This window comes from Suricata suricatta, chromosome 4, assembly GCF_006229205.1.
Source record: "Suricata suricatta isolate VVHF042 chromosome 4, meerkat_22Aug2017_6uvM2_HiC, whole genome shotgun sequence".
NCBI classification, from domain to species: domain Eukaryota; kingdom Metazoa; phylum Chordata; class Mammalia; order Carnivora; family Herpestidae; genus Suricata; species Suricata suricatta.
The window spans coordinates 144713595-144740965 of NC_043703.1; the positions used below are offsets into that span (position 1 = coordinate 144713595).

General features: G+C 45.8%; 1 protein-coding gene and 1 long non-coding RNA gene across 3 annotated transcripts in view; one reads left to right on the forward strand and one right to left on the reverse strand.

The window, feature by feature from the left end:
* DPYSL5 (dihydropyrimidinase like 5) overlaps positions 1-7219 on the reverse strand; it is a 60157-nt gene extending 52938 nt beyond the window's left edge. The window contains exons 1-2 of the mRNA XM_029938126.1: positions 7202-7219; positions 3535-3799 (exon numbers count right to left, since the gene is read on the reverse strand). Coding sequence (XP_029793986.1) covers positions 3535-3795 — 261 coding nt within the window. The 5' untranslated portion in view covers positions 3796-3799; positions 7202-7219. The remainder of the gene's footprint in view (positions 1-3534; positions 3800-7201) is intronic.
* Positions 7220-7545: 326 nt separating this feature from the next.
* Positions 7546-18450, forward strand: LOC115290257. Of its 2 annotated transcripts, none has more exons than XR_003908027.1 (3): positions 7546-7885; positions 14188-14331; positions 18197-18450. It is a non-coding gene; the product is annotated as an uncharacterized LOC115290257 (long non-coding RNA). The 2 variants fall into 2 exon arrangements; XR_003908028.1 differs by having other exon boundaries at positions 14233-14331.
* The last annotated feature ends 8921 nt before the right edge of the window (positions 18451-27371 follow it).

Here is a 27371-nt window from a genome sequence, read left to right on the forward strand (position 1 = left end):
AAGTCACATGATTTTTGTCTTTTTCTGACTAATTTCACTTAGCATAATACCTTCTAGTTCCATCCACATTGTTGCAAGTGGCAAGGTTTTATTCTTTTTGATTGCTGAGTAATATTCCATTGTATATATAAACTGCATCTTCTTAATCCATTCATCCATTGATGGACATTTGGGCTCTTTCCATACTTTGCCTATTGTCAATAGTGCTGCTATAAACATTGGGACACATGTGCCTCTTCGAAACAGCACTCCTATAACCTTTGGATAAATACCTAGTAGTGCAATTGCTGGGTCATAGGGTAGTTCTATTTTTAATTTTTTAAGGAACCTCCAAACTGTTTCCCAGAATGGCTGCACCAGTTTTCATTCCCACCAGCAGTGCAAGAGGGTTCCTCTTTCTCCGCATCCTCACCAACATCTGTTGTTGCCTGAGTTGTTAATTTTAGCCATTCTGACAGGTGTGAGGTGGCTTCTCGTTGTTGTTTTAATTTGTATTTCCCTGATGAAGAGTGATGTTTGGCATTTTTTCATGTGTCTGCTAGCCATCTGGATGTCTTCTTTGGAAAAGTGTCTATTCATTCTTTTGCCCATTTTTTCACTAGATTATTTGTTTCTTGGGTGTTCTGTTTGATAACAGTTCTTTACATATTTTGGATACTAGCCCTTTATCTGATATGTCATTTGCGAGTATCTTCTCCCATTCTGTCGGTTGCCTTTTAGTTTTGCTGATTGTTTCCTTCGCTGTGCAGAAAATCTTGATGAGGTCCCAATAGTTCATTTTTGCTTTTGTTTCCCTCACCTCCGGAGACGGGTCACATAAGAAACTGATGTGGCTGAGGTCAAAGAAGTTGTTGCCTGTTTTCTCCTCTAAGATGTTGATGGCTTCCTGTCTTATGGTTAGGTCTTTCATCCATTTCGAGTGTATTTTTGTGTACAGTGTAAGAAAGGGGTCCAGGCTCATTCTTCTGCATGTCACTGTCCAGTTCTCCCAAAACCATTTGTTGAAGAGACTGTCCTTTTTTCCATCGGATATTCTTTCCTACTTTGTCAAAGATTGATTGGTCATGTTCATGGGTCCATTTCTGGGTTCTCTATTCTGTCCCATTGATCTGAGTGTTGTTGTGCCAGCACCATACTGTCTTGATGATTACAGCTTTGTAATACAGCTTGAGGTCCGGGATTGTGATGCCTCCAGCTTTGGTTTTCTCTTTCAGGATTGCTTTGGCTGTTCGGGATCTTTCCTGATTCCATACAAATTTTAGGACTGTTTATTCTAGCTTGGTAAAGAATGCTGGTGTTACTTTGATAGGGATTGCTAAGCTGTCTTTAAAAATTTTTTTTTTTAAACAATGGTATTAGAAGTCAGAATAGTGGCTATCCTTGGTAAGAAGCAGTGACTGGCAGGGGGCACAGGTGGGGCACTTTGGCACTGGCAATGTCTGGTTTCTTGATTTGGGTACCGATTACAAGGGTGTGTTCAGTTGTGACAATTCTGTGTACTTATAATTTGCGTACTTCTCTGTACATGTACTCTGCTTCAACAAAAATAACAATACAATGACCACAAACCGAACAGGCCTGGCCTGGCTCCTGTACTTGGGGACTGCAAAATGGATATGCTCACTCCCTTCAAAAAGGTCCTGCCACTAGTGTGCCCTGCACAACAACCCTGCAAAAGTTGATGGGGCTGAGGCTCCCCATTTCATCAGTGAAGCATTACTCACAGGCTGTGGGGGAGTTCTCAGAAGAGAAGGTAGGGAGGGTCTGCCTACTGCCTTTCTTCTCTGGGCTCTGCTAGAGGAGGCAGATTTGGCCCTAGATTCTAGAGTATTAGTCCTGAGCCCATTCTTGCCTTAGAACCACCTGGGCCATGGCTACTGTGACCATCCAGGGGTCTGGTCTGCTGCTCCTGGATCAGAATGGGAACCTATCTTCAGGGAGACCTTAAACTGCCTGAGGTGGGCCATCCCACGGAACTGTGACCCCAAGGCCAGCCTCTGCTTGCCCCAGCCAGGCTCCAAAGGGGTGGGTTTGCAGAGCCCCTCGTCAGTCGCTGCCTAGTAGGAGCTCCTGAACCACCAGGAAAATGGATTCTAAGAAGAGACACCTAAGCCTAGGAGAAGGGCTTCCTGACAAGTCCTGGTAAAGCAGAGGTATCATTTTAGTGGGGAGGGCCATGAGGATTTGAGGCTGTGGGCCAAAGTAGGACAGAGGATTGACTACAGCTCCTGGACTGGTAGCTACCCAGGAGTGGGTTAGAGGCCAAGTTCTTTGTAAGTCAGACAGTATAAGGGGCTGCCTCCAGGATCAGGGACTTGTGGTCCTTGAAACTGATTTAATTCTGCATTTAAAAAAATTTTCAGGGGCACCTGGGAGGCTCAGTCAGTTGAGTGTCTGACTCTCGATTTCAGTTCAGAGCATGACCTCATCATGGTTCATGAGTTTGAACCCCACATTGTGCTCTGCGCTGACAGCACAGAGCCTGCTTGAAATTCTCTGTCTTCCTCTCTCTCCACTGCTTTCCTGCTCATGCACACTCCCTCTCTCTCAAAAATAAATAAATAAACATTTTTTTTAAAAGGTAAAAAAATCTTCATAGGTAACTTTGATGTATAGCTGGGTACCGAGACCCACACAGAGAAGCACTGTTCACTTATTCAGTCAACAAACATTTGCTGGGTAGGTATTCTGGTTTCTGGTCAGTGGCAGGATCTGGGAAAGCAGACGAATATTGTCGAGGCCGTAAGGAGCCCGTAGGCTGGAGTTCAAGGAGTGGCCGGCCTGTGACAGGTGATTACAACGCAGAGGAATGACAGCAATAACAGAGGTTCTGGAGCACAGAGGGACAAAATAACCCACACGTGACCTTTTTTGCAAAATGTAATTTCCTCCTAATTCATTCGGTTTTCGTATTTTGCATTCAGGAACAATACCGCAGCTCTGGCCCAGCTCGATCACTGACAACTCCCTCTAAAAGAGGCCCCACTACTGGGTTTTTTTTTCCAGCTGTTTTAAAAAATAATGAACAAGCTAGGAGAGATAAGACAAGACAGCTAGCTATGTCTGTTTCATAATTACCGCCATTAAAATCATCTAGAAGATGCATATCTATTTTTCACAGTCTTTGGAGAATTAATTTAGCTGATCATCTGTAAAGGTCTCCAGCAGATCAATACCACACTTCCTGTCACATACATGCATAGTAACAAACGCCAGCCATAATTCTCTTCTTCTCCTAGGTCTGCATTACATGACATAACAATATAAAAATAAAATCAGTTCCTGGCCTCGGTACACAAGTAAGTGATGTGATCAGTAAAACAGGCCTACATAGCTCCTTTTGGAAGTCATGGAGATCTATGACACCTAGCCTGGAATTTCCTGTGTCAGCTGCCACAGTGGCCCCTTGACAGCACCCATCTCCTTGTAGCAATACAGCAGGGGCATCCTGTTCTCATGGGTCTAGTCTAGGGTCGCCCCACAAACAGAAGAAACCAAAAAAGGGAAGGCACCTTCATCAAACAGGAGCATTACCTTGGTCCCATGGTAGAAGTCGTCCACGCAGGTAGCGTTCATGAAGGTCTGATGGAAGTGGGTGCTGGTGTCGATGCCTCCGGGGATCACCAACTTCCCAGTGGCATCGATCACCTTGGCGCCTCCGGGGATCATGAGCTCCCGGCCCACCTGCTGGATGATGCCATTCTCAATGTAGACGTCGGCCTCATGGGTGCAGTCATCATTCACAACCTTGCCTCCCTTGATGAGGATCCTCACGCTGCCTGAATTGGCAAGCATGTTCCTATGGAGGGTGAAGGGGAGGCACCGGTCAAGGTCAAAGTCCCTTTTCACTGTAACCAAGGTCCCACTTCTTCCTATCAGAGTCCAAACTCCATGGGCAGAGTAAGTGAGCAGGGAAGGGGAAGAAGCTTCTCCAAAGCCTGAGAACACTGGTCCTACAGCCAGCTGGGGTCACAAGCCTCCCACTGACCTTACAGTAGGACTTACTGGGATTCGTGACACAGTGGCAGTAAGGGCGAATTTGGGGCCCAAAGAAACATCAGTGTCTACCTTCCCAAAATGGCATGTAGGATCTGAAGCATTTTCCTATCTACTGTGTTGTTTAAGTCCCAAAACAACCTGAGGAGTGGCATTTTACCACTGAGAAAGCGGAAACCACTAAGTGAGGAATTTATGACTTCTAAGTAGCCAAGTCAAACCCAAATGTCTTGTCTGACAACTGTCCCCACTATACCATATGGTCCCAAAGGTATCAGGGGCTCCTGGGGCATGTCTCACACAGCCAAATTCTTGAAGCCTCACAGTTGTTGAGTCCGTATCATTATTCAGATGGATTCTGCTCCAACTCACTCTCCCATGTCTGCCTCAAGGCCACCACCACATTTCAGCTCCAGAGCTGGCTGCATACGAATAAGCTCATTGACAGAGCTTTTGAAAAGCACCTGCACTGAAGCTCTAACCCCTGAGACTCATTCAGCTTTATTTGGTCCAGACTGGGTCTCCCAGAACCATGATTAAAAAAAATTTTTTGGGGGGGTGCCTTGGTGGCTCACTTGGTTACATGTCTGACTCTTGGTTTTGGCTCAGGTCATGATCTCAGGACTCACAAGTTCGAGCCCTGTATTGGGCTCTGCACTAACAGTGCAGAACCTGCTTGGGATTCTCTCTCTCTCTCTGTTCCTCCCCTGCTCTCTCTCAAAATAAATAAATAAACTTATAAAAAAATTTTAGGGACACATGGATGGCTCATGGATGGCCCAGTTGGTTAAGTGTCTGACTTTGCTTCAGGTCATGATCTCATGGTTTGTGGGTTCGGGCTCCATGCTGGCCCCTCTGCATTCGGCACAGAACTGGCTTCAGATCCTCTGTCCCCCTCTCTCTGCCCCTCCCCCACTCGAGTGATCTCTGTCTCTCTCAAAATGTTTATTTATTTATTTTGAGAGAGGGCATGAGAGAGCAAGCAAGGGAGGGGCAGAGAAAGAGAGAGTCCCAAGCAGGCTCCACACTCTCAGTGTAGAGCCCAATGCAGAGCTTGAACTCATGAACTCTGAGATCATGACCTGAGCCAAAATCAAGAGCCAGACGCTTAACTGACTGAGCTACCCAGATGCCCCTGAAACCATTAGTTTTAAAAGCGAAAGAACTTTACCATATAAAAGCTTGAAGAAGAATTAATGCCAATCTCTTCCAGAAAACAAAAGAAAAGGAAATGTTCCCAAATCATTTTATGAAACCAGTCTTATTCTGAAATCAAAGCCAGAAAAAAAGACAGTGCCAAAAAAAGTAAACTATAGAGTTATATCCCTCATGAATATAGATAAAAAAGTTCATAACAAGAGGCGCCTGGGTGGCTCAGTCAGTTGAGCATCAGATTTTGGCTCAGGTCATGATCTTGCGGTTCATGAGTTAGAGCCCTGCATTGGGCTGTCAGTTCTGAGTCTGCTTCAGATCCTTTGTCCCTCTCTCTCTACCCCTCTCCCCACTCACACTCTCCTTCTCTCAAAATATTAAAAAGAAAAAAGTTCTGAACAAAATATTAGCAAGCAGAATTCAGCAATATGTAAATAGAATTCTACACCCTGCAAATGGGATTTATTCCAGGGATGCAGTGTTCGTTCAATATTTGAAAATTCAACCAATCTAATCCACCATATTAACTGGCTAAAGAAGAAAAATCACATAATCATATCATCCGATGCAGAAAAAAGCATCTGACAAAATTCAACATCCATTTGTGATAAAAACTATCAGAAAAGTAGGAATAAAAGTTAACTTCCTAAACTTAATAAAGAACACCTGTGAAAATCTATAGCTCACAGAAGACTTAATGATTAAAGACTGAATGCTTGGGGTGCCTGAGTGGCTCAGTTGGTTGAGCATCCAGCTCTTGATTTTGGCTTTGGTCATGATCTCACAGGTTGTGGATTTGGGCCCTACATCAGGCTCTGTAGTGACAAGCTCAGAGCCTGCTTGGGATTCTCTCTCTTCCTCTTTATCTGCCTCTCTCTGCTTGTGCACTCTCTCTCAAAAATAAACAAACATTAAAAAAAAAAGATTGAATGCTTTCTCCCTGCAACTGGAAACAAGGCAAGGATGTCCACTGTTATCACTGCTGTTCAATAAAGAGAATTCTAGCCAGCACTATAAACAATGAAATTAGATAGAAATATAGATATAGTTCATATAGATTAAAAAGGAAAAATAAAACTGTCCCTACGTGTAGATGACATGATGGTCTATGTAAAAAACACCAAAGAATCTACAAAAACAAGAAACTCTTAGGGGGCGCCTGGGTGGTTAAGTCAGTTGAGCATCTGATTCTTGGCTTCTGCTCAGGTCCTGATCCTGGGGTTGTGGGGTCAAGCCCCATGTCAGGCCCCATGCTGTGCATGAAGCCTGCTTAAGGTTCTCTTTCCCTTTGGCCCTCTCCTCTGTTTGTGCTTTCTCTCTTAAAAAAAAAAATCTCCTAGTACAAAGAAGTGAATTCAGCAAGAATGCAAGATACAAGACCAATATAAAAAAAGTTAGTTTTTCTACGTACTAGTAATGAACATATGTACATGATACAAAAATTTTTAAATGCATAGGCATAAATCTAAGAAAACATATACAAGATGTATATGGTGAAAACCACAAAATGCCGATGAAAGAAATCAAAGATCTAAGTGAGTGGAGAGACATACCATGTTCACAGATTGAAACACCCAACATAGTAATGTATCAATTTTCCCCTAATTGATACACATGTTTAATGCAGTTTGTATCTCAGCAAATATCTTTTGTAGATAGAGGCAAGCTTATTGTCAAAGTTTGCGTGAAATGACAAAGCTAAAATAATTTTGACAAAGATGAGTAAGGTGGGAGGGACCAGTCTACCTGATTTCAAGACTTACTACATTGATACAGTAATCAAGACTTTGTGGTATGAATGGGGAGATAGACACAAAAATCAGTGGAACAGAATAAAGATCCAGAAATATCCCCATGCAAATATGGTCAACTAATTTTTGACAAAGGTGCAAAAAAACAATTCAATGGAGGGAAGATAGTCTTTTTAACAAATGGTATTGGAGCTACTGGATTATCTATAGGCAAAAAATAAACCTTGGCTCATATCTCAAATCTTACACAAAAAACTACTCAAAATGGAATGTACATTGAGTGGCCACATTTGACCACTTACCATTCTCTTCCTCTTGAAGCTTCCTTCTCTTAGCATTAAAAGTGGCCATGCAGTGGAAAGGGATAGAGACCATAAGGAGATCTTGACCAGTTTGGGAGATGAGCAAGTCTTTGATAAATGGTGGTTGAAGGCAAGTTTGTGGGAACTTGTCAATTCTTGGTGAAGAAAAGAAGCCATAAAATGGGCTGAGGAATATGACTGAGGTAAGGTACCAATTTAGGACAGAGAAGACCCAAGATTTTTCAAGCAGCTAGGAAAGAGTCAAAGGAAAGATTAAAGTTCTAAGAGAACAAGGGATTGTTTGTGATGTAAGGTCTTACAGCATAGAAGAATGATGGCCATCATCAGTGGAAGCCAGGTCTCTGTCTACTTACATAGTTTATTTCATTTGATCCTTCCAACGGGCCTGTGAGGAAGCTATTATATGCCATCTACCAAAGAGGAAACAGACTCAAGAGAGGTTAAGTTCAAGGCTTGTAGGAAGAAGATATGTAAAGATGCAGACGAGGTGAGAATACACAGGAGTTCTCTCTGAACAGCTGGAGATGGGAGCTCCTGGGAGCATCAAGAAGCAAGAGGCTATGAGCTGAATGGGGGAGATGTGGAGGAGCCAGTATGGAACCAGAGGCGTGAAGGGGGAGGTACACAGAGGAAGAGGTCGGTGTTCAGACAGCTTCAGTCATGGTGAGCGAATCAGAATCCCATCCAGGGAGCACACTTTGGTTGGACCTGCAACTCTCTTAGCCCTTAGGTATCTGAACAGAAATGATTTTCATCTAGACTTAGAAAATACAGGACGAAGTCTGACCAGAGGGAGGCCTCACCATTGCAGGGTTTCCCCAGGCTCAAATAAAGTCCAGCTTTCCACTTGGTAAACTTCTCTTTCTTCAGGACCCAATTCAAGTGTCCCCCTTTCCGAGAAGCCTTCCTGACTCCCTGCCCTTTCAGAGACTTCAAGGCCCTGGAGTCTATCTGCATCTGTGAACTAAGGTCCTTAAAATCAAATGTATTATCAGTGATCATTGTTTCTGCTCCCTCTTCACCCCCAGCCTCCAGTACAGGATACTCAAAACCAGTGAACAAATCAATGAATGGCCTCATCCATTTGTTGCACCCAAACATGATCAAGAGGTTCAAAGCAGTGAGTGGTAGGCTGTTCCATCCATATTTGTTTCCTGCGTTATCTGGCAACTCTACGTTCAGGATAACGCTCAGCTTCCATCCCTTTTCCAACACGGCTAACTCCTGTGGACAGAGCAGAGGCAGCAACCGATTTCCTCTTATTCTTGTCATTTCATTTGCCTGCCACCCAATAAGTTGTGGAGAGGCTGTGTCCCAGGATGAAAAGGCTTTAAAACCTGTTGAAGGAATACCTCTTGAAAGGACATAAGTCAGCTGTCTGGAGATCTTAGCCTGCTCTCCTAGACCCACTCGGTTAAGCAGTTTGTTTCTGTCACGATGACCAGGCTGGAGTGCCTGGAATCTCAGCACCAAGAAAGTTTACTCTGCCTATTCACAGCGTCAACCACCAGGCTCTCCTGCTGGTGGGAGAGGTTGGCCCTTTAGGGGGCTGCTGCTGGGGTGGTGATGGGAAACAACACAGATGTTGGTGTGAATAGGAACAGCTGCTTCCCAGGAACATCTGCTCCCTGCCAGGTGTTGTTCCAACCTCTGGGGAGAAGGGGCCCCCCTCCTAGTGAGGAAGGGACCGGGTAGAGAGGCGGCGGTGAGGTGTCAAGCTGGAGAGATGGGAAAATGGGACAGTCATAGCCACAAGCTTATTGTCGGAAGCTGGGATGAAGCTGAGCATATTTCAGATCTTTCATCCTAAAATCTGCAAACTGCAATTTTAATGTAATATGCAACTAGGAAATGAGTTTGTTCTCAGGTGATGGACATAACCACTCTGGGCAAAGGAAGCCCGGAGAGCCTGACAGATGCAATCTCCCTCTCTCTCATTCCGAAGTCAAGGCCAAGTGTGACCATGAAAGAAGAGATGCGCCTTCTCAGTTTGCACTAGAAGAGGAAAGTGATGGTGATGGTAGGGGTGGCCGAAAGAAGACACTCCCCTAGCCCTTTGTGCAAAAATATAATCCTCCCCTTTTAAAGTTACTTTAGGGCAAGAGGGAAAATAGGAATATTTATGCTGGGGAATTGCTTCTGGTTTATGTCAGTGTCATAAATGAGAATATTGATTTGCTTATTAATCTAGAACACATACTTCAGCACACATATACACCCTGGAGGGTGGAGACCTTGAAGGGCGATGCAGTAGTGAATTACTGGGGATTCTTGTCTGAGCTTTGATGCTGGTGTCAAAAGTCAAGGGTATCTTCTTCAGTAGAAACGAGAGCAATAGCTCTTGGTAAGCTAACACCCCGTGTCCAGCACTTTCCACGCATTCAACCACAGGGCAACCCTGAGAAGTAGGAACGAGGAAGGAACGTTAGCCCCATTTTAAAAGGAGGAACCAAAAGTTTTGGAAATTAATGGTCACACAACTCTGGGAGATGGATCGGGTTCATAGGTCTGTGTGAGTTAAAGAAAGGTTATCAGAATTAGCTCTGGATAGAAGAGGAACAGGTGATTCTTTTGTTCTTCATAGTTTTCCGTACTTTCAAACTATATACAGTAAACTTGGGTTACTCTTCATAACCTGAGAAGTTATGTTTAGAAGCTTTTTTTTAAGCTAAAAAAAAAGCCAGAAGCATCCAGCTGACCCTTCATTCAGGTCGAGGGCTCAATTCCTCCCGATGCATCCTTTATGGGAGGAGGGGGTAGAGCCCGTACCACCAACTGTAACACTTAATCCTTTCTCTAGAACCCTGGATTGGGTCCCTGACCCAACCTGTCTTTTTCATCTTCCTTGTAGAAATCCCTGAAGGGTAACCCAGCTCTGAAGAGACTGGATTCCCAGAATACATTTAGAGGGAACTCATTCTCAGAACATGGAGGACCCTGTTAATAATGTTGACAATTAGTACACACCTACTGGGCCCTCACTACACATTATCTTATTTGATCCTTACAATGCCCTGACATAAATACCATTATTGCCTCCTTATTGCCAGAGATGGCTAGGCTTAAAAAGTTAAAGAAACGTCCTGAAGGTCACACAGCTAGCTAGCTTGTAACGAAGTAGGGATTGAGAGCCAGACACTCGTCTAGAGATGTTGGGGACGGCAAGTTTGGGTTCTTCCAAAATTCATATGCTAAAGCCCTAACCACCAGTGTGGCTACATTTGGAGATGAGCCTCTGAGGAAAATTTTAAGGTTAAATGAGGTCATAGCATGGGGCCCTGATCCCACAAAACTAGTAGAAGAGACACTAGAGGGCTCAGTCCCCAACCCACCACCCAATGTGCTATGCATAAGCACTGAGAAAAGTCCCTGTAAGAAAGAAGCCATCCACCAGTGAGGAAGAGAGTTCCTGCCGGAAACCTACCACAGTGACACCCTCATCTCAGACTTCCAGCCTCAGAACTATGAGAAAATATGTTTCATTGTATAAGCCCTCCAGCCTGTGGTATTTTATTGTGGCAAATACAAGAGCTGACATCCTGGCCAAGCGCCATACTGCCAACACAGAGGCCGTGGGACCCAGAGCCTGGACCTCAAGCCGCCTGGTGGCGTCACTTCAGCGGATGCTCTGCGCTCCATCCCCACCCTCTGGCAGACTTTCAGCTTCAGCCTAGGGGCTGACGTCATCAAAACTGCCTTCAGGCCTTCAGCCTTTTGGGGCGACCGAAGCCTCAGAACACTCTAAGACTATGCTCTTGTGTTTGGAGAAGATCATAGCATAGTGAGTCCTTTGGTATACTCACTCCCTGTCCGTGATGCCTTTGGAGATAATCTTTTTAAAATGAACACTGGTGTGCACGAAAGTACTCTAGTTGAGATACCTGGGTGGCTCAGTCGGTTAAGTGTCTGACTCTGGGTTCCAGCTCAGGCCAGGATCTCATGGTTCCATGAGTTCAAGCCACACTGATGGTGTGGGATGAGTTTGAATGAGTGAGTTTGAACCACACCTGCTTAGGATTCTCTCTCTCACTCTCTTTGTCTCAAAATAAGTAAACTTAAAAACAATACTCTAATTTCACTCTCTCTAGTGGGTGAGAGAGACACAAGTCACGTTACAAAGCAAGTGTAAAGGAGATTCTTCTTGTCTAAAAACCTGAAAACTAAGTTAACAGGTATTGGTTTAGGGGTGCCTGGGTGGCTCAGTCAGTCTGTTAGGTGTCCGACTTCGGCTCAGGTCATGGTCTCGAAGTTCGTGGGTTTGAGCCCCGAGTGGGGCTCTGCGCTGACAGCTCAGAGCCTGGAGTCTGCTTTGAATTCTGTGTCTCCCTCTCTCTCTGCCCCTCCCCCACTTATGCTCTGTGTCTCTCCCAAAAATAAACATTAAAAAAATTTAATAGATGTTGTTTAAACTGGGCGTCTCTCACCCGTGTGCCAGAGACCAGCGCTGTGAATGAGTGAGCCGGCTGTGTGGTGATTGCTACACCAGTCTCCTCCTCCCCAACTTTCCTAGATTTCCAAATTGTCTACGTGGCCAAGATGCCTCCTCATCCCACCCAGTCCCCCTCACCGTTGACGGTTGACACTCATTATGCTTCTCACCTCCCCCAGTAACCTCATTTGCACCACTTCCTACAGCTTTCCTTGCTCGTTTTTGCTAAACTAAACAGAAGAAAAGATATTCCGGCCTCTCTTTCTGCAGCAAACCTTCTGTCTGTGTACGGACGCATTTGTGAACATGAAGGGGGTGGGTGAGTGGGGGCTCCCTTCAGAGAGTCCCTCAGAAGGGAAAAGATTTGAGCACAATTGTTGAAATACATGCAAATGCCACGGGCTATGGCTGTCTTTCCCTGTTCTGGCGGGGACAGTAGGTTCAGAGAACATTCTTGTCTGTGGTCATGGTCAGTATCAGATTTACTACTTTGTGGTGCTTTGAATCAGTTATCTATTCCAAACACAGTTACTGTGTAGACAGAGCCCAGGTCTGGTCCACTGGCTTACCAGGTAGGCTGTGGGCTGAATGTTTGTATCACCCCCCAAATTCATTGTTGAAGTGCCAATCCCAAACGTGGTACTACTGGAGCTGGGGCCTGTGGGAGGGAATTGGGTCAGGAGGGTGGAGCCCTCATTAGAAGAGACATTAGATCTCTCTCTCTCTCTTTCCCTCACCTCTCTCTCTCTCCATCTCCTGCCTGGGCCCCCACCCCATGCGAGGATATAGACAGAAAGGTAGTCATCTGTAAGCCGGGAGGAGAGTCCTCGCCAGGAAACAAGCTGGCCAGCACCTTGATCTTGGACTTAGCCTTCAGAACTACGGGGAATAATTTTTTGTTGTTGAAGTGACTCAGTCTATGGTATTTTTATTATAGCAGCCTAAGGTAAGATACTACATTAGAAATGAACATTATAATCAAATCATCATGAAATGACAACTGTGTCTTAAAATAAATGTCACCTCTTTAAGGACTTCTGGCCATATCCCACATCCCATTTATCTAACCAAAAACTCTGCTCACCCAGCTATTTTGTCTATGCAAATGAAAGAATTCAAACCACATGGCTGTCCTCCAGGCAGAAATGGAAAAATGCCAGAGTGTTAAATGGTATTAGAAGGAATAAATCAGAACTATGGAATTGTAGAGCTGCACAGATCCATCAAGTCCACCCTGACTTTCCTTCAGTCCCGGACTTTACCAACAGCGACCTTGAGTGGAATGGGAGCAGTCCAGGGCCAACAGGGTGCCAGCAAACTGCAAATGTGGAGATCTTAGGAATTCTACAACTTATCCGGGGAAGCAACGATGCCTTCCACAGCAAGATGGGGGATGTCTTTGATATGCCAAGATTCATCCAACTATGTATGCACCTTGTAGTCCCCAATTTCCTAATTCCGTGGCACGGATTCCTTATGGTCCTAAACCAGTGCTGAGGCAGAACCAAGGTGATGTGCAAGCTGGGAAACAGCCCTGCATAACCCGGGAGTGCATTCTTCCCTGAGAAAGCCTCGTTATGTTTAAAACAGTAACAATCACTGCTATTTGCTATCTAATAAGGGTCTTGTTGGATAAAGGAAATTTTCCTGCACCGCCCACCCTCCTGCCCCTCTTAGGGCTGTGAGCTGTTCCAATGCAGAACTGAACGGGGCGTGGGGGGGGATCCTGCCAGGTGGACAGTCAAGGTTATGGCAGCTGCTGCTTCTCGTTCGTGAAATGCACACAAGCCCGTGCTCCTAGAAGGCGCACTGTGTTAGTCCTGCCAAGGAAATGCCAAGCCCAACACTGCATCTTGGAATTGCCTGCTTCTGTCATCACCCTCCCCAGCCCCCCTGTGCCTGCAGGGAGGTGTGAGACAAGGAGACTCGGCACAGTCTCTCCTGCACAGCTGCCTTCTGCCAGCAGCTCAGCTGGAGGCCGCCGGGGACTCTGGGGCTCGGCAAAGACACACGGGGCCAGAGGGTGCAAACCGGATGCTTCCTGCATGAAGACCTTAAAACTAACTTGTTAAGGGGGCGCCTGGGTGGCTCAGTCTGTTAAGTGTCCAACTCTTGATTTTGGCTCAGGTCATGATCTCTCGGGTTTGTTTTTTTTTTAAGTTTACTTATTCATATGGAGAGAGGGACATAGAGAAGGAGAGAGAGAGAGAGAGAGAGAGAGAATCCCAAGCAGGCTTCACCCTGTCAGCACAGAGCCTGATGTGGGGCTCAATCTCACAAACCTCAAGATCATGACCTGAGTCGAAATCAAGAGTTGGACTGAGCCATCCAGGGGCCCTGTATGTATTTTCTTTTAAAAAAACATTTTTTTAACGTTTATTTATTTGGAGAAACAGAGAGCAAGCAGGGGAGGGGCAGAGAAAAAGGAAGACACTGAACTATCATCACTCATGAACTGTGAGATCATGACCTGAGCTGAAGTCGGATGCTTAACCAACTGAGCCACCTAGGCACATCTGTATTTTCTTCTTAACAGGCACTGGTTTAAGACTCACATTTCCTCTTTTGGCCAAATCCAAAGAAGAATGTGTGATTTTACAGACACTTAGTTCTGTGATATCAAGGGACATTCAAGACAAGAGCTACACACCCGCCTTGTGACATGAAGGACCTACAGCATGTAAGCCAACCGCTATGGTATATGGAGTGCTAACTGGAGGGCCAGGGGAAGCCAGTTCCGGTCACTGGGGCCACACTGAATGGTGTGGCTTTTCCTTTGCTCCAAGCAGATAACATTTGCCAACGGATCAAAAGGCAGTACGTGGCAGTGGGTAGAAGACAACAAAAATATGCAGCTGTTTTTCTTCTTCCGATCTGCATACAGGAAAATAGAACAGAGCAGTGGGAAAGCCGACCCTAACGGGAGGCGGGGGTGGCTACAGGACAGGTGGGGGGGGCGCATTGCCTTATAGCATCCTGGGATGGTTCTGGAAAGGGATTCTGAGATGATAAATGAAAACAAATGAAAGATTCATCAGAACACAAAAGCCACAAAGGGAAGTATAAGGTGAGTGGAAACAGCTAAGGCTTTATGTTAATACATTTTTAATAAAGTGAATTGCCTTTCTAAATAATATAGCACTAGGTAATTCCTAGCTAATATGAAAGCAAGTATAATTTTATAATTCTTAATTGACTTCATCAACTCTGAGGCTATTTAAAAGAGTAGTTCTAACATACGAGTCACATATAAGGAAAAGTGACAAAACACCTGTGAACTCACCATTGTGACTACTGTTGAAATCCCCACATCTCTTTGTTCCCACCCCACGCCCAGCCTCAGACATAACCACTTCCTCAGTTAATTTGTATGGACTAATGATAAATAACAGGTGACAAGTAAAAATTTAGACAAGATCACAGCTATTGCCACCCCATGCCCTCCGCTCCCCACACCCCACAATCACACTTCACCTGCCTTATGACTGACTTCTTCATCACCTAGTACTCTGCTTTCTAAGGTCAGCAGGATTCTGGAAATGACTGCATGGTAATCATGAGGATATGAGTTCATTTTACATGCAAATGCCCACGGACCATCCTACTGGAATGTTCCACAGGCCCATGCACAAAACCAGCTGCATCATTCCCAATGACCCACCCAGAAATCTGAGGCTCTTTCTGAATTCCTCTCTCACTAGGCCAGTGTCAGCATCAACTGGCTGCTCTGAGGGGCGGGCCTGGTTTGGGTCACCTAGGAGTTTTGTGCAAAATGTCTCAAGAGAATCTAGAGGTAGAGCCCAGTCATGGGGAAGGAGAACTGGGCAAAAGGAAGGTAAACGGGCAGGTCTGTCTTCTATCTGGGACTTAGGCATCTCCAGGGACTAGTGGGGACCTGGCGGGAGGAAGAAGGGCCAGTCAGGCTGACGGGAAGCACATAGAAGGCAAAGGCTGGACAGGCTGTGTGTGGGCGATGTTATGTTCCCCACCACACATTGGACCCTTTGTCTGTAGCCATCAGCCATAAGAGTCCAGCACCAGGGCCACATGGACAGGACAGGCAGGCAGGCAAAGACAACCCATCTGTCCATAAGATGGGCAAGAATGTGGTGAACAAAGCCTTTTTCTTACCAAGGGTCGAAAACAAACAAACAAGGACAAAGGAGCTGCTACAATGAAGCCCAAGCCCAAGAGGTGGGCCTGGCTTCTGGGAAGGCGGATATGGACCCACGTGGAGTGAGTCCTTAGGCTAAGATCAAGAAGTCTTAATCCCATAGCTTCCTCTGAGCTGGCCTGGCCCAGCGCGGCAGGGTTTCACATGCATTAGGGCACCGAGGGCAAAAGTGAAATTCCGAAGGATTAGCCCAAGAGGGTGGTAAGCAGTGGAGCCGCAGACCACTTGTTCAAGATTAGCTGTGCGGGGAAACCGGGCAGCGGTGGGAAAGGGAAGCCAAGTGACTGCGAGCGCGCGCCGGGACAGAACCGGCTGCCTGCGTGGTTAACAGGTGCACTGCACCAGGGCAGGCAACGCGGCCCATGCGCACAGCCTTTGCATTTGGACAGGAGCTTTGCTCCTGTCAAGTGCTCGCCTGCTCATGAGGTCAGGAGGCTTTACGTTTGAGGCTGAAGGAGACCGAGTACCAGCAGACACCAGTAAATAGGAGTCAATCTCCGTCCATGAGCCCAGCTGCCCCAGGGCCCTGGAAGGCAGGCGGGAAGGTGCGCACACACTGTAGGCAAGAGTCCAGACCTCTGGACTGAGGCTTCAGCCAGAAAACACCAGAGTTTTGTGACCGCTAGTCACCATCACCACCACAGCCCTTCCCCAGGCTGGCCTTCTGGCAGATTCCTCAGCCCTGCTGCGCTTTCCAGGCTCTCACCAGCTGTCTCCAGGCCCCAGAAATAATTCCATCAGCTCTCTTGCAAGAAGAGCAGCTGCACCTCAAGGGCCTCCAGAGTGGCTGCTTCCTAGAACGCCAGCCAAAGGGCGGAGAGGCCAGCACCCCCTGTCAGAAAGGGGGGTGGGGAACGACTCTTCTCAGTCTGAGGCCCCCATTCTCAGGTGGGGGGCGTGAAATGTCACAAGCAGGAGAAAAGAATGCATTTTCCTAACTATAAAAGTATCCCAGGAGCACCTGGCTAGCTCAGTCAGTGGCGCGTGCAACTCGATCTCAGGGTTCTGAGTTCAGGCCCCTAACTAGGCATAGAGATTACTTAAAAATAAAATTTAAAAAAATCAAATCAAATCAAATCAAATAAAAATTGGGGCACCTGAGTGGCTCAGTGAGTTAAGCATCCAACTCTTTTTTTTTTTTTTAATGTTTACTTATTTTTAAGAGACCGAGCATGAGCAGGGAAAGGTCAGAGAGAAGAGACAAGAATCTGAAGCAGGCTCCAGGCTCTGAGCTGTCAGCACAGAGCCCGACGCGGGGCTCAAATTCACAAACTGTGAGATCCTGACCTGAGCCGAAGTCAGCCGAAACATCCAACTCTTGATCTCAGCTCAGGTCTTGATCTTAGGGTCGTCAGTTCATACCCCACGCTGAGTTCCGTGCTGGATGTGAAGCCTACTTAATAGTAAATAAATAAATAAATAAAATAAAAGTGTCCCAAACCTGGCCTACCTGATAGTCTAGATTTGGGACAGGTACTAAGTGAAAATACACAAAAATTCTTTTTCTCTTTTAAACTAAAACTTGGTATGAACTATGTACAACCATATATAACATCTCCCAAACAACAATGGAAGGAAAAAGCAAGAGACGAAATAGTAAATACAGTACAAGTCCTGAATACCTTTCAAAACGAGGCAAAAGTGAGCTACAGTGTTTAGGCATAGAGTTGAAGAAAGAAGAGAAACCAAAGAAAGGATTATCATAAAAGTCAGTGTGGGTGGCTATCTCTGGAGAGCCGCAAATATTCTAGTCTTTTACTTGGAAAGGGTGGGAGTTACACAGGTGTTTGCTTTAAATTACTCTTTAAATTAGACATTTTCTGCACTCTTCTGTATGTATCTTGTAAAACACTTAAAAATTTAAAAAAGAACTGCATGTCAATTTACAAAATGATATGCCACGTGTTACTACAATAATGTAAAAATATCATACACAAAAAACAGACCAGGTGAGGGGCGCCTGGGTGGCTCAGTTGGTTAAGCGTCTGACTTCAGCTCAGGTCATGATCTCACAGTTTGTGGGTTCAAGCCCCACGTCAGGTTCTGTGCGGACAGCTCAGAGCCTGGAGTCTGCTTCAGATTCTGTGTGTCTCTCTTTCTCTGTCCCTCCCCCAACTCACCTTCTGTCTCTGTCTCTCTCTCAACCATAAACATTTAAATAAATAAATAAAAACAGACCAGGTGAGAATAAATAATGAGGTTTGTGTTTATAGGACTATAGGTGATCTTACTCCTTTAATTTTTCAAACTTTCTATATAATATTTATCTTACAATGAAAAATAATTATGGTAATTTAAAACCACATAAAGTTTTATACTGTGTGGGAAAAAATTGAAATAAGGTGAAAAAAATGTTCCCTTTTCTTTTCAGGAAACCTTGCCATCATCCTGCCCCTCCTGGGAAATTTCCTAAAAGGACTGGGCTCTAGGACAAACCAACCTCCTTCCTTATTTTGACTCAAATAGATTTCAGAAGGGCACAGACTTTTTCCCCGTGATGGGACTCCTTCAAAGAGGTACCTGACATTTCATGTTGGGCTGCAAATGCGTTTCCAGCTCTCTCTCTCAAATGAAGTGCTTTCACCTGCCATTGACTTTCACCAATAACACTTTTGCCCAATGACATCTCCCTTCCTGTGCCTGCGTCCGCCAGCTGCCTTCTTATGGACCTGACTCACCTCCATCACTAAGGCGAGTGTTTTTACTGTAACCCAGAATTCCTGGCGCCTGAAGAGCGGATCTCACCAGCGCTTGTAGCACTTAGAGGGCCAATGGAGCCCAGCCTTGGGGAGATGGGCAGAAGTTGGGGAACCACTGTGAGCCCCATCATCTCCTGTGGGAGACATATTCTCACAGGTGATGCCCCCAGGCACGTGTGGGAAGCACCATGGCCACCTAGAGTGGCAGGCCGAGCGGGTACTCTTAGGGGGCTTGAAGGCACGCCGGGGGTGAAAATAATCAGCTTCCCTCGCCTGGGGCAGCGAGGCCACTAGCCTAACCGTGTCTGCATTCCAGTGCCCTGATTTACAGCAGTGAAAGGGAGCAAATGGGGAAGCAGAGGGTATAAGGGAGCGGGCAGAGAAAATGGAGTGGGTGAGGGGTAGGGCAGTGCCAGGAGCACTGAACTTGCCTTTGCTCCTCTAGCCATGTGACAAACTGCTCCATGCCCGTCTTTCTCAGCTGGAAAGCGGATGTCAGCACCGTCAGCACCAGAGCGTCACCACTGAGCTCAGCCTCCCACATAATTTCATAGAAACCTTACAACACCCCTGTGAGGTGGTTAGATGTGATTATCCCCATTTTACAGCTGAGGAAACTGGGGGTTGGAATTCATCCATACTAGACTTCATTTGATCCTGCTAAGGGCTTGGCATGCACAGAGACTCATTAAATGCTAGCTAAAGGAAGCGAGGATTGGCCAAAAGAGATAGTGGGGTGGAGGCAAGTCTGTGTGCGAAGTGTTAGCCACAGTAACGGGCTCTTAGCCATGGGAAGGAAGGCTTCTCCAAAGAAGGGTTCCATGCTGGTTGTGAGGATGTGTGGTACAAAGCTTAGGGCAGAGGAACGGAGCTGGCGTTGGCTGGGCTGAAAAAAAGACAAGAGGCAGAGCAAACAGGTATTCTGGGCTCGGAATGGCCAGCAGATGAACTGCCTTCGGGCCAATAGGCCAGACTGGGCTGGGCAAGGAGCTCGGGGAGCCAGGGTATGAGGTTGAGGAGCACAGAGCAGGAGGCCCAGCCTTCTGAATGAGACCCACCTGGCATGGGATGACCCGGAGAACCCAGCGCAGGATCCGGAGTGTGGTCAGGGGATGAGCCCATGGGGGTTCCGCTGACCTCCCTGCTTATTACCTGGCACATGTGGAGTGGGGGCTGGGAGAATAGCGACTATGGTAATGCAGGCACGAGGATATGGTGGGTGACACTGGTGGTGCCAACGGAATAGAAAAGGAGCAGGGCGAGAAAGGACTGAGTGCTGGTAGGTTCTCTGGAGGAAAGGGAGAACAGACTGGGGAAGACAGTAAGAATGGAAGCCTGGGTGAACAGAGCAGAGCGGAGAGCTGGTGTGGACGGATGGAGAGGAGCACAGAGCAGAGACGGTGCCCGATGGAAGCCTAGTACTGAAAGCTGCTTTCAGGGGCACCTGGGTGGCTCACTTGGTTAAGTGTCTGACTTTGGCACAGGTCATGATCTCATAGTTTGTGGGTTCGAGCCCTGCATCCAGCTCTGTGCTGACAGCTCGGAGCCTGGAGCCTGCTTTGGATTCTGTATCTCCCTGTCTCTCTGCCCCTCCCCTGCTCACTCTCTGTCTCCCTCTCAAGTTAAAATAAAGACAAAAAAAAAAAAATTGAAAGCCGATTTCAGCTTCTCTCTTTAGGAACCCTTTAAATCAGTCGGAAGATGGCAACTGACCCAATCACCCAAGGTAAGGATATGGGAGGAGCAGAAAACTAACACCTACTAAATGCTACTAAGTGCCAGGAGCCATGAAGGCTCTTAATTTATGGCATTTAATGGAAACAACCTCACAATTGCCCTTGGAGATGAGGGGGTGTCTCCACTTGACAGCCGGTGACTGGAGGTAATGACTAGTCAAGGTCACACAGCTTCATGGAAAGGAAAAGGAGTAGAGGTAATTCTAAGCACCAAATAATGTAAGCATCAAAAGGTCTGGACTGCACTGATGGGCTAACCTTCTGCTTTACTGTGTGTTGAACATTTAGGAGACACTTCCGACAAAACACTGTACTCAAGCACTGCCAGTTCTACATACTAAATCTGCTTCCTATCCATCCTCTTTTTATTTATTTTGAGAGTGAAAGCATGAGTTGGGGGAGGGGCAGACAGAGTGGGAGACAGAGGATCCCAAGCAGGCTCCGCATTGTCAGTAGAGCCTGTCGTGGGGCTCGATCCCACGAACTCATGACCTGAGCTGAAATCAAGAGTCAGCCGCTTAACCAACTGAGCCACCCAGGTGCCCCACTTATCCTTTCCATTTTCTCCAAACCCACTGCCTCAGTTCGGGCCCTGTCATCTACCTGCATTAAGATGCTATCGCTATTACCTGGAAACGTCTAACTGGTCTCCCAGCCTCCACACTGTCATCATACTGAGCTTGTACGTTGCCAACAGGACCCCAGAGACACTCAGCACCTATGTGGTACTATACTAAGTGCCAGACTCCACACCAACCCCCGACGAGCTCACACGTTTGGAGTAGAAAAAAGTGCATAGGGGCGCCTGGGTGGCTCAGTCAGCTGAGTGTCTGACTTCAGCTCAGGTCATGATCTCATGGTTCAGGGTTCGAGCCCCACGTCTGGCACTATGCTGACAGCTCAGAGCCTGGAGCCTCCTTTGGATTCTGTGTTCCCTCTCTCTCTCTGCCCCTCCCCTGCTCATGCTCTGTCTCTCAAAAAGTGAATACACATTTTAAAAAGCAGTTATTTTATATAAAAAAAAGAAAGATATGCATGGACAAAAAGTTCAATATGAGTTAAGAGAAGGGCTGTCAGGACCAGGAAGGTGGGTGGAGGAAGCACTTAACCCTGACCGGGATAGAGGACTGCTTCTCAGAGGAAGTGCCTTGGACACCAGTCTTGACGGATGTGTAGGAGTTCACCGTGGGGGCCTGGGGGGGGCCAAACCTGAGCATCCAGACAGAAGCAGGGCAGTGTGGTCTAGCTGGGTGTCTTCAGGATGGCTGGTGTGCTTGGTGAGCCTGAGCTCCCTTGGAATGGCCAGGGGGAGCCAAGCCATTCAAGGCCTGGTGGTGGGGGGGGGCACTCTCAGAGTGTGGACTCTAAGGCCTGCTAGTAGGATAAGCAGTGGGGCGCCTGGGTGGCTTGGTCAGCTAAGCATCCGACTTCAGCTCAGGTCATGATCTCTCAGTTTGTGGGTTCGAGCCCCACATCGGGCTCTGTGCTGAATGTTTGCTCAGAGCCTAGAGCCTGCTTCAGATTCTGTGTCTCCTTCTCTCTCTGTCCCCCCTCCGCTTTAGCTCTGTCTCTCAAAAATAAATAACTGTAAAAGAAGATAAAAAAAAAAGCACTGACATCACTGGATTTGCATTTTACATAAAAATTCAAAGTATAGAAGAAAGTGCTAGAAGAAAATATAGAAAGCTATAAACTTTGGATGGGTTTAGGTTTTTTTAAGTATAATCCAAAGCCAGAAACCAGAAGAGATTGATGCAGGTGTGACTATAGAACAATGAAAAACTGTAATAAAGCAGAAGATGTGGCGAAACGTTTTTTAAAAAGGCAAAAACTGGTTAAGATATGTTTGCATGTCTCAAGAGAAAGACAAGTACTCCAGTAGAAAAAAAAATAGGCAAAGGAGGGGTGCCTGGGTGACTCAGTCAGTTGAGCATCTGACTCTTGATTTCGGCTCAGGTCATGATCTCACAGTTCGTGGGTTTGAGCCCCGCATCAGTATCTGCACTGACAGCACAGGGCCTGCTTGGATTCTCTCCCCCTCTCTCAAAACAAACAAATGAACAAACTTAAAAAGAAAAGAAAAGAAAAAATAGGCAAAGGATAAAAACAGGCAACCCGTGGGGCTGGGGAGGGCATAAATAGCTCATAAGCCAATGAAAAGAGATTTGTCTTATTAATAATCCAAGAAATGTGAGTGACAACAAGAAAATTACATGTTTCACCTGTCGTAGTGGCACAGAAGAAGAAAACAATGACTGCCCAGAGGGAGAAAAGCACTCTCACACACTGTTCATAGGAGTTCAAATTGATACCTTACCAGAAGGAAACCTAAAAATCTACATGAAAACTTAAAATGGGCATTTTACATCTAAGAATTTCTTCTAGGAAATAATTGGGCCATTGCCCAAAAATGCATTATGAGGGTATTTTGTTGCATTGTTGTTGTATATATATCAGCAAATGATTTGAGAACAAGATTAGGGTGTGTCAATGTAAGGACTGTTTATTTTAATTTTTTTAACGTTTCATTTTTAAGAGAGAGAGAGAGCGAGAGAGAGCGAGCACGAGTGGGGGAGGGGCAGAGAGAAAGAGAGAGAGAGAGAGAAGAGACATAGTATCTGAAGCAGGCTTCAGGCTCTGAGCTATCAGCACAGAGCTTGACATGGGGCTCGAACCCACAAATCATGATCATGACCTGAGCTGAGAAAGGACGCTTAACCAACTGAGCCACCCAGGTGCCCCAATGTGAGGATTGTTTAAATACAGAACAGGATATTCACACAATAGAAGGCGATGCAGCCATTGAAAAGGACCATGTAGCTCTTTAAGTATTGACGTGGGATATTACATACGATACTGTATTAGGTGGAGAAAGCAGATTATGGAACCAGACCCCCCTGGTATGTGTATCTACTTTCGTATATATAAGTGTGATCTCATATATATTTGAATATATATGAATAGGACATCTCACACATAAACCTCATTTTCACATATATATGAAAACTCATGTATAAATGAGCTTTCTGCATAAAACACTGGGAAGGTTATTCACTCAACTATTAACCGCAGTTGTCTCTGAGAAAGGAATTGCAAACTGCAGCAGGACCCAGTCTCTCTGAACTACTCGATTGTGAAAATACCTGTGTAATAAACCAGCTGCGGAGTCGACAGCAGCCCTGGTCAAGGTGTTAGCAGCACAGAAGACACTCGAGTAGGCTCTGAGGAAGTCTGTGCAGGGCAGGCAACGCACTAGCAAGTTAACATCTCTCGTACATTTATTCAACCACCATTCATGTGTACATCTAATGGCCTATTAGATCCTTCTAATTTAATGTCTCACTGGCCCTTCAAACTGATCACATCTAAAACTGAGCTCATTACACTCTGCCTCCACTTGGTTCCTTTTCCAGGTCTCCCATCTTGGGGAAAGACACCCCACCTCCCACCGCAGGACCAAGCCAGCAGCTAGGGCATCATTTCCAATGAGAGCAAGTGATAGCTCCAGGGGTGACAGCACATCGCCCCCTTTCCTCCTTTTTGTTCACTGGCGCCCCAGACAACATGGTGTCAGATGGCTGCCTAAAGAGCAGACCACCCTCTCAAAGCCCGCCCTTCTGGCTGCTGCCTTCCTTGAAAGAATGGTTGGAGAGATCGGGCAACTGATTGGCTGGGTTCAAAGGGCTTCTCCTGGCGGCTGAGTCTGAAAATGTGGAGATGCCGTCATTTACTTAAACAAAAAGAGGTAATGAGCCCTTCCTGGGCAGGGAGCACCTGCCGAGTAACTGTCAGCAGAAGGGATGAAGTCTCCATCTCTTGAAACAAGTAAATGGGAGCAAATGGTTGTCTTCCCACCTAATTCACCCAGAATGCCGAATGCCGGCATTTCCTTGTTTTCTTGTTCACCTGCTCCTGCCAGAAGAGAGGTGGGGTTGGAACTGATGACAATACCCAATTACTTTTATAAATAATTTCAGTGTATTCCCTTCTACTTTTCAGAAGAGCTGGCCAGATCCCCTTGGTTCCCAGTCCCTGGCAGCCTCCTCCCCACCCCCAGCTTAGGCCGAGGACCTATTCCTGAAGCCAAATCTAAAGACTGGAGTCCAGGGGCGCCTGAGTGGCTCAGGTGGTTAAGCAGCTGACTTCGGCTCAAGTCATGATTTCAAAGTTCGTGGGTTCGAGCCCCACGTCAGGGCCCGGTGCTGACAGCCCAGAGCCTGCTTCATTTTGTGTGTGTCTCTCTCTCTGCCCTTACCCCACTCATGCTGTCTCTCTCAAAATTAAGCATTTGAATTTTTTACAAAAAAATACAGACTGGAGGCCAACATTCTGAAGGTTACGACACCTGGTGCTTGATAAGCCAGGCTATGTACATAAGTGAGATTTTGTACGTGCTGCTGAGGGCTGAACCCCAGACTCCATATCAGGTACCTGACTCCCTGAGAACATGCCCTATTTGGTAAAGGACCTACTGTCTCATTCCAGTAGGCAGGCACACTCTTCCTGGTTGTTGCCTATCACCTTCTCCAGGGAGTGGAAGCCTGCCCATCCATGTCTGAGGCCTCCCCACCTGCTGGCATGCTCTCCTGGCCCCAATGCTCTCCTGGTGACACTGCCCGTGCCCATACTCCTGTCACTGTAATTACTCAGGTATATAAGTGTATCCACACCCTTTGAAATGCACACTGAAAAAGGTCTACTGGATGTAAATTGCACCTCAACAAAGCTAAATGAAAACCAAACCAAAGGGATACCTGGATGCAACGCTTGATCTTAGGGAAGTGAGTTCAAGCCCTACACTGGGCTAAGAGCTTACTTACAAAGACAAAAATGAAAAATACCACCAAAATACATTTAAAAGAGAATTGCTCAAGGGAGCTCAGAAAAAAAAACAAGATAGAACTTAATAGGAATTAAGACTAGTGCTAAGCTTCTTGGCAGTCCAAGTAGGAGCAGAAATGGTTTGGGTGGGGGGGGGGGGGGAACCTTTCTATTGCTGGATAAAAAGGAGGCTCTGATTTACCCACCAGGAAAAGACTTTTGAATCCCAAATGATTCATCGCTCCCCTCCATCCAACTGAACATTTAAGAGAAGGTTTTGGTCAGACTGCTTTAGAGAAAGCAGGTCTGCTCTCTATGTAGATAATTCTAGAAGGGATTTATTGGATTACTCCCTAAGGGAAATGAGAAACATGATGGATATATTTAACTGCAACTTTGCACAAGGTGCAGAAATATTTCCCAAGCCATTTTTAACATAGAGCAAACATCAATAAAAGGTTGAAGAAATACCACTAAATTTTTACTTAGAGATGACATTTCTGTGCGGTGTTAAAGGAAGAATTATCAGCTTTTATCTGGTGCTCCAACCTATGCTATAAAGAGAATGCAAATATGTTTCGTCCATCCTTTAACTGGTAATAGTAAGGAAGGTGTCTAAATAGTACTTCTCGAGGGGCGCCTTCCTGCCTCAGTCAGGAAAGCATGTGACTCTTGATCTTGGGGTTGCGAGTTCGAGCCCCATGTTGGGTACACTTAAAAATAAAATCTTAAAAAATATTGCCCCTCTAGGGGTGCCTGGGTGGCTCAGTCGGTTAAGCCTCCGACTTCGGCTCAGGTCAGATCTCACGTTCGTGGGTTCGAGCCCTGCGTCAGGCTCTGTGCTGACGGCTAGCTCAGAGCCTGGAGCCTGCTTCCAGTTCTGTGTCTCTTTCTCTCTCTGACCCTCCCCCTCTCATGCTCTGTCTCTCCTGTATCAAAAATTAATAAAACATTAAAAAAAATATTGCCCCTCTAGTCGGGGCCACTGCAACCCCAGCCATCACCTGTGCTAAATCATAGTCCTTTATTTCCTCTCTCCTCAGCCTAGTGTTCCAAAATAGAGGAAACTGTGGACAGATGGCTTTAGAAGGTATACATACTTGGCCATAAAATGGCGTTGAATCATGGGCTCACTCTTTTTAAAATTTATTTATTTATTTATTTATTTATATTTTTAAAATTTCTTTAAAGTTTATTTATTTTGAGAGAGAGAGAGCATGAGCACGGGACGGGTAGAGACAGAGGGAGATCTCAAGCAGGCTCCCCACTGTCCGCGCCCTGAGATCATGGCCTGAGCTGAAATCAAGAGTCGGATGCTTAACCAACTGAGTACCCAGGTGCCCCCTATTAGAATTCTCAATGTGTTTGTTTTGAAATGGATAATAATGGAATTGGGGAGAGTCCACAAAATATGAAAAGAAATACGGTGAGGTAGGTAAAGGACTGTCCTAGGAATATCCAAAGACGTTATATGAACTTACTGCGATTAAAACTGTGTGGTATCAGCATATGATTAGACAAGAGATGAAAGAAGATGACGACTGGTAACAGATTTCAATTAAATTTAACAAAAGTGATATTTCAATTCGGAGGAGACAAATGGTTTGCTTACTAGATGGGGCCGGCATCTCCGGCTACTTTTCAGGAAGAAAATTAAGTCGGCTCCCTACCTAGACCCAAATCTGTAATCCATCTGGAATTTATTTAAATGTAAAACATAAAGCAACAAAAATATTAGAAGCAAGCTCAGGATACTAGTTGTATAATTTAGGAGTAGGGAAGCCCTTTTATCTCAATCTGGAAACCCAGAAGCCATAAAAGAAAAGTCCCATTTCTGACTTGATACAAATTTAAAAAATTGAAATGATAGCATAAAAATAGAAACAAAAACTCAGGAGCACCTGGTGGCTGAGTCAGTTAAGCATTCGACTTCGGCTCAGGTCATGATCTCACGGTTCATGGGTTCGAGCCCCGCATCGGGTTCTGTGTTGACAGCTCAGAGCCTGGAGCCTGCTTTAGATTCTGTGTCTCCCTCTCTGCCACTCTTTTTTTTTTTTTTTTTTTAAAGCTAGAGATTTATTGTTATTTTGTGATTAATAAATTGTCAAATTGGTTATGACACTATCTCTGCCACTCTTTGGCTCTCACTCTCCCTCTCTCTCTCTTTCTTTCAAAAATAAACATTAAAAAAAATAGAAAAGTCAATAGACAAACAATAAATAAATATCCTGAGAAAACACATGCAGTGCATAGGACAGCTAGGCGCTCTTACACACTGATAGGAAAAATA